At 31.8% G+C, this 11,585-nt stretch overlaps 1 protein-coding gene across 1 annotated transcript; it reads left to right on the forward strand.

Annotated features, from left to right (window-relative positions):
- The first annotated feature begins 3,482 nt into the window (after positions 1-3,482).
- LOC111386617 (30S ribosomal protein 2, chloroplastic) lies at positions 3,483-8,459 on the forward strand. The gene is made up of 4 exons (XM_023011088.1): positions 3,483-3,906; positions 4,788-4,889; positions 4,982-5,281; positions 8,274-8,459. Exons 1-4 carry the CDS (start codon positions 3,586-3,588, stop codon positions 8,310-8,312), a joined length of 762 nt encoding a protein of 253 aa, XP_022866856.1. The 5' UTR covers positions 3,483-3,585; the 3' UTR covers positions 8,313-8,459.
- The last annotated feature ends 3,126 nt before the right edge of the window (positions 8,460-11,585 follow it).

An 11,585-nucleotide genomic window follows, 5' to 3' on the forward strand; every position in this document is an offset into this window, starting at 1 on the left:
CTTTTTCGTGGTGTGTTTTGATCCGTTTCGACAATTTTTCATCCCATTGGCTTTTTCTTTACCTTTAATTGACCTTTACATTCTTGAATCGTAATCTTGCAATTTGGCACAACTTTTGAATTATTACACTTTAGTCTTTGAACTTTGGTTTTGATACAATTTAGCCATTTTTTCACTTGTTTTCCTCACTTCCGCCTCTTTCATCGATTGTTACCTAACAAGCCATTTTTCATATAATTCATTAATAAATAATCTAATTTAACGACTTAAATAATAAAATGCACTTATCAAAGCAGCTTCCTCAAGAACTCTTATACAAGAAACAAAACCCCCAACATGGGCTATTAAACCAACTTCCTCTAAAAGTTATTCCAATTAAACACAATACTTCAAAAAAATTATTATTTATATATTCATAAGTAACTTCTTAACCTAAGTAGCAACTTTTGGCTTTCTAAAAGCCTAGTCTAATGGATCTAAATAAGGGCTGATCATTGTAAAATGAAAAATGTGTGGTGCAATTTGACATAAATTTGACAATTGGAGGGCCAATCTTAGAAAAAAAACATATCAATGTCAAAAGGAAAAAATCAAGATAATTAAATCATTGCTCATCAAACTTTACCTTATGTTACCACTTGTTCATCCAACTTAAAAGGGTTACTCATTGCTCACTTATCTTTCCAAACATTTACCCATCGATCACTCTTTTAATCCTTTACCCATGATTAACGGAAATTGCCACATATACAACGGAAAGCTGATTTGTTATATTTTGTCCATTAATTTGTCCACCTTTATAGAACAGGCTTGCTTTCTCTGAACCCTTGGAATCAAAATCCCTAAATTGTAAGAAGAAGAACCTTAATCCAGAAGCAGAAAAAGAATATGCAAATGTCGTACTACAAATTTTGAACTTCAGAAAGGTACCATTGAGACCCAGAAGAATGTATTGGAGAGATGTGTTGCAGAAGAACCAAAGCATGGTGAAAAATGGAAAGCAATATCAAAGGCCGTGGAGAATTTTCCCTAGCCAACAGAAGCCATCTTGATGAAAGTGGTAGTTGAACTTGAAAAGGAAGAGAACACTGCTGAGAACAAGAAGAACTAGTTTTCTTTAATTTCAATTTATCACTTTCCTGGTTTTTGGTTCTTGGTAACGGTAGAAAGATACGTGACTGCATTCAATCTTTGTAACCAGTATTGACCATCCAATATGTAACTGCATTCTGCTATCTCCAAATGTGGGAAAAGGAAATATCAATCTTCTTGGTAACGTTTCATGCTTCTCCCATAAAAGTACGTCTCATTATCAGATCAAAAAAGAACTTCAAATGCAAGCATCTCATAATTGTTGAAGCTTTGCTGATCTTGGACAGGTAATGAGTAGTGGTCTAAGGAAATGGTAGTTGCTGATGCTCTAGTAGTGGGGAAAAAAACATTTTATCCAAATTTGTCGCCGGAGATAGCAATATGATGATGATCTGAAAAACTAGACTGCACAGACAAGTACAAAGTAAATAAGCCCTTGTTTGAGCCCTTTCTTTGGAAAAAAAAAAAAAATGCATTGTTAAACAGTATCTTAATGTTATTTTAACCACATATTTTTTGATAAAATAATATTACACACAAATTTAAAACATTTTCTTATTTTTTAATCACACATCTCTCATTAATACACTATTCAAAAATACATCCCCAAAATGGGGTTCAAACAAAGGCTAAATATTAGCTTAGATAACCATCCACAAGACACCGAGATTCTATAATAATTTGCAAGCAAATTTTATTCAGCCTCAGATGGAACTGAATTGCTGCTTGGATATATAACTATATATACCCATACAATTATTTAAACTCAGGTATTGGATTATATTTGTTTGATTGACTGGAATGGCTAATTCCCCACATTGACTATCTTGGCCATAAATTTTGAATTTCGCAGGGAAGGGCGATAGGGAAAAATTATGGAAGTGAACCTGTTGGCAAACTGGAAGTTGCAGATGGAGAGCCCCTTCAACGAGGTTCCTGCACGGCTACTGCAGGCTGCAGCATCATCAGGATTCACTAATTCAGCTCGCTGCTGTTCACGAACCTCAAATCTCGAATGCTATAAAATCTTCCTCTTCCCTCTCCTCCTTCTGGATTAAAGTTTATCTTTGTACAATTTGGAATTTCAATTTCGGGCGATTTTTGTGTTTACAGTTTAGGGACTTTGATTTGGAGGCTGCTACAATGCCACAATATTTTTTTACAAAACCTTCACAGGCTTCACACAATGAAGTGGGTCGACATTTTTTTTGGCAATTTTCTATTACATGGGGTCCGGCATAGGACTATCTCCCATTTGAGTGACCTGTGAACCCTGTGATAACCCACCCTATACGTCTAGATTTATCTTTTGATTTTAAGGATTTAAGAAAGCAAGTGTGTTCTTGCGGACATGTGGACAAATCAATGGACAAAATATGACAAAACAGTTTTTTGTCGTTTATGTGGCAATTTCGTTAATTGTGGATAACCGATTTGAAGAGAGTGATGGATGGATAAACATTTGGAAAGATGAGTGAGAAATAAGTAGCCTTTTTTAGTTGGATGAGCAAGTGGAAATCGGTAAATGAAGATAAAATTTGGTGAACAATGATTTAGGCTTTGTTTGTCACTCATAATTTGAAATTAAACAGTTTTAAAGAGTATTTTTTAGAGAATGTGATATTAAAAAGAGGTATTTTCAAAGATGTCTAATTTTATGTGTGTCAATTAAAAAATATCCACTTTTTAAATTTAGCACTAAATTGTCTATTATACCCTTTATGAAAAAAGAAGCAATTTATTTATTTTTTCAATTTGTTGCGGATTTCGATAAGTAGCTTCCATGAGAAGATACATTAAAATGATATTCTCGACATTTTAAATGTCATTCTCGATATTTGAATCTCGTTTATATTTTAAAAGTACACATATCAAATTACAATATTAAATGTTCTCGACATTTCAAACGTTGTTCTCAATATCTTAAACTCTAGAATGATATTTCATTCCGAATATGATAATTCTCTCCATTTGAAATGCAATTCTCGACGTTTCTATGTCAATGAAAAAATAGCATTAATTGTTATTTGACATGTACACTTTTAAAATAAATATGGCAGATTATGTGTTAAATATTTATTGGCCAATAAAATTTTTTCAAAAATGTTCATTTCTTGTCTTTGTATGGAATCATAAATTGTTCACAGGGGTATTTTGGTCCAAAATATTTCAAAATAGACACTTTTGCAAGGATTTGTGAAAGTTGACATTTTTTCAAATGGATATGTGAAAGTGGACATTTTAAGCAATTTCCTCTATTAAAAAATAAGGAAATTTTATTGATTTGTATGTTGAATATTTTATTATGTGAATGTATGGTTGAAAATAATATTGTAGCAAATAATTTAAAATTTTGGAGGTTGTCAAATATGGGCTTAATCATATAGGAAAAAATAAAATCAAATTGCGAACGGATAAAGTGATAAACCGGCCATTTTCCAACTCCCACACTCCCATCTCAAAACCCCCAAATTCCTGGAGCTTTTGGCGATAATGGCTTCCACATCCTCATCATCATCTCTATTATTCACAAGCTTTTTGCAAAAACCCACAAATACCTCGACGACCCACCTCTCGGAACTCAATTTCCGGTCCCTCAAACAACAAATTATCTCTTTAAAGTTCACTCGCAAATTGCCTGTTGCCTTGAATCCCAGAAGACTCAATGCAGTGGCCGAGGACACTTCAGTATCTACTACAGACCCGTCAATCGAGTCCGCAAGAAGACTGTATGTGGGCAACATTCCGCGGACCGTTAAGAATGATGAGCTCCGGAAAATTGTTGAAGAGCATGGAGCTGTTGAAAAGGCCGAGGTCTTAAATGGCTCTTTATTTATTTTTCAGCTTTATTTTTTGGCTAAATTGATATTATTGTCTTCTCAATTGAATTACAGAGATGGTTGATTGTTTGGAGAGTCATTTATGATGTTAATTTGTCATTTTTAGAGGAAGAAAATTGAATAGAAATTATAGGATTTGCATGAATTAAACATTGTTTGTGAAGTTTGAGGTTAAAGAACTATACAAATGACTGTTCTGGGAATATCAGACAGCGACGCCAAAATTAGTCTCTTCTCAAGCTAGACATGATTAAGTTGGTAGAATGATGAATACAGCAAATTCAAATTAAAGTTTCCCAATAAGGCTAAAACTAGGGATTATATAACTATAGATTGTGCACATTACATTAAAACTTATTCCCATGGATAAAGAAAAACCTTTTCAACCTCAAAAACAACAAAGAGGTTAATTGGGTACCAGATAACAAAAGATATGTACATAAGAAGTCTGATTATACTTTTGCTTAATGGGATATTTTTGTTAAAGACAGTATGTTCCAGGTCACTGAAAACGGTTATACACATGAATGCCTTTTCATTATGATGTATGGCAATTGATGCTAACTTATAAGTAAGATGGGGCGTGATATAACATCCTGGAAATCAAATGCTATTAAGACAATATAGTAAATTAGTACCATACTAATTCTGATGTCTACTCCATACAAGAGTTTTTATTAAGCTAAGAATTCAAAGTTACAAACTGCCTGATAGAAACTCGCAGAATACTCAAGAAATGGATAAACATAACGTGAAGATCCCCTATTTTTGTGTTGGAAGACTAGGAAGATGTGGGACTTCAATAAATATATTATATTGCAGAATAACATGAAATTTACCATGCTATGTTGATAGGTAATGTATGATAAGTACTCTGGAAGGAGTAGACGGTTTGCTTTTGTAACAATGAAGACTGCTGAGGATGCAAATGCTGCTATTGAAAAGCTAAATGGCACAGTAAGCTTGTTTTTAGAGTGTTAGATAATAATGATCTTTTAGTTTTACAATCAAGTTGTTGGAAAGTATTGATTGGCTTGCTGTTCATGAAGGAAATTGGAGGACGGTCAATCAAAGTTAATATAACGGAAAAACCATTGCAATCTATGGATTTGCCAGTTCTTCAGTCACAAGAATCCCAATTTGTTGACAGTCCCTACAAAGTTTACGTGGGCAATCTTGCAAAGACTGTAACCACAGACTCACTCAAAAACTTTTTTTCAGGGAAAGGGAACGTTCTCAGTGCAAAGGTATCCCGAGTTCCAGGAACCTCAAAATCCAGTGGTTATGGATTTGTTAGTTTCTCTTCTGAAGAGGACGTGGACACAGCCATATCATCTCTTAATAATGCGGTAAGTTTGCTACACGTAGTGTCTGAATGAAATTTTGACATTCCAGTATCTGTGCAGACGCAACACTGATGTAGGAGTTTTATTAGCTTTTTATCCTACTCATTTGAGCATGCACATCAATTTTTTTTCAACATCTACTTTCATGGGGAACTGAAAACTGAAAATGGAATAGCAAAAAGATGTAACATGCTTTGATTGTTATTGCATACTTACACTGAGTTCTCGAATTTTTCAATTTACGAATTTTCTTTAAAATTGTTTTCTTTTTTTTTTTTCTTTTTTTTTTTCCATACCCCTCTAATTTATTTATTTATTTTTTTTTTATTTTGGGGACTTATATTACATTGTCATAGTTATAGATACGGGCCTTTTCCACAAAAAAAGGGAATCTTGTGTTACAATAGTGTGCTTTATAGTTGATGCCTTTTTTGGTCAATTGATAATGTTGTATATGATTTCTTATGTGCATGTCTTCGTGCCACTGTGATTGTGACTCATTACAGTGATGTTCACATCCATTTCTTGGTACTTCACGGAATAATTCTCTACATTCTCTTACTATACCTTACGACCGAGTGTAAATTAACAAAGTAACTCTTTACATACCCCAATATTTTACCATGTAATTTATAAAGCTGTTTCTCCCTTGCAAACTGAAAAAAAATAAATAAATAAAATAAAACCTAGCAAGGAATAAATAAAAAAGATGAGGAATAAAAATTAAAGAAGACACAATTATATAACTTGGTTTTTCTATTGTCTTCATCCACTGAGAGAAGTGAGAAAATTCACTATGAGTCCACAATCCAACTCTACAAGAGGGTATATGCATTAATTATGATCACTCACCTGTATTATGATCTATCTCCTGCGAACTCTAAATAATTGTGAATGTTGACCAATCAACCAGAACTAGAGAAGAGGCAATGAATGGGTAACAATTATATCCACTTCTCTCCATAAAAAATTCCAAAATTCCCCTCAAGTTAGGCATGAAGGACAACCATTAAGAATGGAAATTCTCATGAACTATGACTGATCTCATAAATTATAAACAATCTCTCCCCAACTCTTAAAAAAAACTTTATAAGTTGATAGATCAACAGAACAAGGAAAGAGGCAGTAAATGTGGTAAGAAGATCCCAACTTGTCTCTATCAATGAGTCCAACGCTGCCACTCAACCTACTTGTAATGCAAATGGAACTTCCCTGAGATTTGGAAAGTATATTCGTAATTTGCAGATGAGAGGGTAAGAAGAGAGTGGAAATCTGTAGGGATTGGTTACTTCTCTCAAAAAGGATGACAATTCAGTTTGATATTTTTAGTCCTCTCTTGAAAAATTAGATTTGCTACTAGATGTAAAGTTTTGGGTTATAAAAATATTTGCTGCAAGTTTAAAATGTAAATTTTGAAGGAGACATCTCCATCAAGTTAACTCACATGTAATAGCTGCCGTAAGCATGAAGTATCTTGCTTCTTACTCTTCAATGTAAGTGATTTTCCGAGAAACAATATATAGTGAGTAACATTTCAGCAATTGATCGAACAACCCGGTCTGTGCAACAATATCCAATCAGTTTCAAGTCATCTTGAGTTGGAAAGAAGTAATCCTTGACTAATTGTTCCTTTAAGATAGTGTAGAACTTGTAAGAGTTGCTTGTGTGTGATTGCTTCATAAATTGACTGAGAATGTGCTCTGAGTGTGAGATTTCATTTAATGCTAAGATAAATGAGACATGCCCTCATAATCCTTCTGTAATCGGAATTAAGAACACATCCTCTTAGGAGTCTGAGTATCCTGTTACTTTGGAAAAATGGCATCTCTAGGGAAGCCCATACAATCCATGATGTTAGGAGAGCCCAAACGGAGGAGGCTAGAAGATCTTGATAGAGATCTACACTGTTCTGAATAGTGAGACTTTTCAAAACTCGATCAAAGCGATCGAGAATCTCATCATCTCTTTGGTGGGCCAACCGACTGAGTTGGGCTGGAAGTGTATTTTGTTGATAGAAGGTATTCCTTGTTTAGATCAATATCCAAAAAGTAATTCAACTTTCCAATATCTTTAATTCTAAACTAACTGTTAAGGAAAAAATTCTTGTTAATCTTTGGTAAACTGAGCATCACCGGTTATACTATATTATCATTATAATATCATATTGTCAACATAAATTAGAAGAATATTAAAGGAATTTCCATATACTGTGTGAATAAACTGTAATCAGCCTCAGATTACTGATAATCAAACTTCTGAAAGGCTGTAAGAACCATTTGTCCAAGACTTGTTTTAGGCCAATGTAATAACTTGTTGAATCTACATTAAATTCTCTCTTTGTTACCTCTATCTTCGAGATTGAGTCATGTGGGCTTCTTCGTCAAGATCACAAGGAAGAAATGCATTGTGACATCTAATTATTGAGGTTGTCAGTTACAAGTAGCTGTAGTGTGATAGTGAGGAGACCCTTGGAGGAGTAGTTGGGAGTGGTGGGTTGGTGGTGATGGATGATCAGTAAATTGAGTTTTGTCTAATAAAGGTCAAATTGTTATGTAATTGTGTTTAGAGTTCATTTAGAACTCCACACACACAAAAGAAATAAAAATGAGTGAATGAATATATATATAAACTATGATGTTACATGTTCAAAGGAAAGTAACAGAACTGAAGTATGCCATTGAAATCTTGAAATGGGTCGTATCCTTTAGAACTCAACAAAATAATATTTCATTCCTTTTGAGTATAAATGGTTTGGTTGTACTACATGTACATCACTACTTCGAGATTGGTTTACAAATACATAATGTGATAAAATATGATTGAATTAAAATCTCTTCAACCAAGTTAAAAATAAAAAATAAAAATTCCTTACTTTATTTTTGACACCTCGTCAATCTGTAATACTTTTTGTAATTTCTTATATACAAGTAGCATTATTCTAAATGGTTTAGTTGTGCGGACATTTATTTTGCCTCATGTTACTTGTGCATTGCAGGTGCTTGAAGGGCAGAAGATTCGGGTCAATAAAGCCTAGAATTAGAAAAGAGAGGCTCAAGGGCAATATTTTTGTTTCATGTTTAGATCTTTTAATCTCGAATGTAATTTGGATTTCGCGCATGCCACTAATGTCTACCATGGTCCGAGTTTAATTTGAATAAAAACAAGAGCAAATTCGGAATCACTAATCACTTATCTTAATATAATGGAAAATCAGGTGTTATCAAAATAATTCTCGGTACGTATTTTCACGAGTTACTACTATGCATAGTCTAAGGGTTATAGTAGTCATCTTATATGGCATGACATTAATAAAGTTATTCATCTTTTAAATTAGTAAAATTTTGTCATGTAGGATGAATACTGTAGCATTATTGATTTTCGTGCCATTAAGAGACATAATTTTAATAATTTAAAAGAGAAATAAATTTTAATAATCTTATTTTATGTATGATGACTATTGCAGTCATTGTCTATGAGTAACATTATTCATAAAGAATACATTAAATGAAATCCATAAAATAAAAGAAAATGCAGTTTTCCAAGCATAAAACATTATCTCATTCAAGAAGAAAACATCAAGACGTAATCTTTTCTAGAGGAAAATTAGCACAAAACGTCCCTACCTTTCATTTTTTGGCACTTTTATCGTTATCTTCACATTTTATTGCAAAAATCATCATGTTCATCAAATTTCTAGTGTAAATAACAAAATTCCCCCTATTTAAATAAAACAATAAAAAAGAAAAGAATAGTTAAAGAATAAATTTCAATCATATTCTCAAGCTTTTTTAAAAAGTACTAATGAGTCTAAATTAATTATTAAAAGAGTAATTAGTACAAAATGTTCATACCTTTCATTATCATTGTATAAAATGTCCATACCTTTCATTTTTTTTTCACATTTTCACCGTTATTTTATATTTCTTTACTAAAATCATTATTTTCATCCATTTTTTCAATTAAAAGCTGTAAAATGACAAATATGCACTCGTCTTAAAATAAACAAAAATAAAAAATAAAGAAGAATAAAGAACAAAGAACAAATTGCAACTACATCTCCAAAATTTTCCAAAAATTACAAATAAATTTCAAATAAATAATTTAAAAATAAAGTACATTTTTTTAATTATTTATTTAAAATTTATTTTTCTAAAAAATTTGGGAGTATAGATGCTATTTGTTCTTTATTTTTCTTTATTTAAAGAAGATGGTAAAATTTTACAGCTTTTAATTGAGAAAATTGATGAAAATAATGATTTTTGCAATGAAATATAAAAATAAGAGTGAAAATGTCAAAATGAAAAGTATGGACGTTTTACACAATAATGATGAAATGTAGGGACGTTTTGTTCTAATTATCCTTTTAATAATTTATTTGAACTCAATTGCACTTTTTTAAAAAGTTTGGGAGTATGATTACAATTTATTCTTTAACTTTTCTTTTCTTTTTTATTGTTTTATTTAAATAGGGGATTTATTTGTCATTTTACACAAGAAATTTGATCAAAATGATGATTTCCGCAATAAAATGTGAAGGTAACGGTAAAAATGTCAAAAAATGAAAAGTATCGACGTTTTGCACAATAACATTGCAAAGTAAAAACATTTTGTGCTAATAACCACTTTTTAAATATACTGTATTGTGCATGCAAAATATAAGAGTTAAGGTTACATGCTTTGTTTACAAGTCACAAGTCACAGTTACCCCTTCTTTTTTTTTTTTGGTTGAGAAATTTGCACTCCACGTCAATTTTTGCCTTCACATTTTCAAAAAATGTCATTTTTTCAAAATCTTTGCAAAAACTATCATTTTTGGACATTTTTGTCTCTCTAGAGAATTTAAATACCTTACACGTTCTTGTGTTAACAACATGAAAAAGTCATACAAAAGTGGAAAAAAATGTGACAACCAATCAACTCACAACAATACTTGAAAGTTTTGATAAAAATAATAATAATAATAATAATAATAATAAAAGAGAAAAAATGTTGAAAACCCTAAAATCAAACCCAGTTTCTCTCTCTTATTCAACATCTCCCCTAAACCCTAAATTCATGCTCTTTTCTCTCTCATTCTAAATCTAAATAGCCAACCAGTGTCATAGATGAATACCTTCATTTTTCAGCCATTTTGACGTTTAAATGTGGGTCAAAATGCTTGATGAATATTTCTCACGCAACCACACTGAACTGAAATATCCAGTTGCTGAACGAATACCTCCATTTCCGGCCATTTTGACGCTTAAACATGGGTCGAAAAGCTTGATAAATATTTCTCATGCCGTCACGCTGAACTCAAATATTCCGTTCGATTCAAATAATTTTGCTTAGGGTTTTGGATCAAATCTCCCTTTTAGGTTTTTACACTGAATAATTTTCAAGGGAGGTGCTCATCTTATCTTGATTCCTATATTTGTGTATCATGTGTTTTAGTTTTTCTATTGTTACGTTTAGATCCTTGGACCACCCAATAAAAGGGTTAATTATATGAATGGTCACTGAACTTTGCCCTATATTACTATTTAGTCACTGAACTTAAATATATACCTCAATGGTCACTGAACTTTATCAAGTGTTACTACTTCATAATCGAACTTTAAAATGTAATGAAATGGTCACCGATCTTTACACTGTGTTACCCTTCTGTAGCTCAAATGGAAAAATCTGTTAAGTGACACTTGGCGAAGCTCAGTAACCACCGAATTACATTTTTAAGTTCGGTGACTAAGTAGTAACATAGGGCAAAGTTCAATGACCATTAATATATATTTTTAAATTGAATTATTAAACTTTTGTTTGAGTCTCATTCTTTCAAAATAATAATAATAATAATTCTTAAACAGTGATTTGGTATCATTCAACCACACATTTTTCAATAAAATAATATTACAAGTAAATCTAAAAAATTTTCTTATTTTTTAACTACACATTTTCCATCAATATACTATTCAAAAATTCATTTTATCTCTCAAAATGGGGATCAAAAAAGGGCTAAATTTCTCAAATCGACTTCTATGAAATAAGAAATCAAAGAAAATGAAGGGAAAAAGGAGGAAACAGAAAATCAGAGACCTTTAAATTAAATAAAAATAGAATTATTGCTAATATTTGTCCATGACAGTGAAAAAGTACGTTTGATTTTTAGATCAACTGGTATCAATTCACTGTATTTCAAACTCCGCATAAATAGATTGAAAGAGAAACAGTTGGAACACTAAAAGAAATTGACAAAGAAAAATTAAATAAAAGTACAAAAATTTTCAAATAGTGCCAATGTAACTGAGGTCGATTTGATTTTTCAACTATG

This window comes from Olea europaea, chromosome 3 (genome assembly GCF_002742605.1).
Source record: "Olea europaea var. sylvestris chromosome 3, O_europaea_v1, whole genome shotgun sequence".
Classification (NCBI taxonomy): Eukaryota; Viridiplantae; Streptophyta; class Magnoliopsida; order Lamiales; family Oleaceae; genus Olea; species Olea europaea.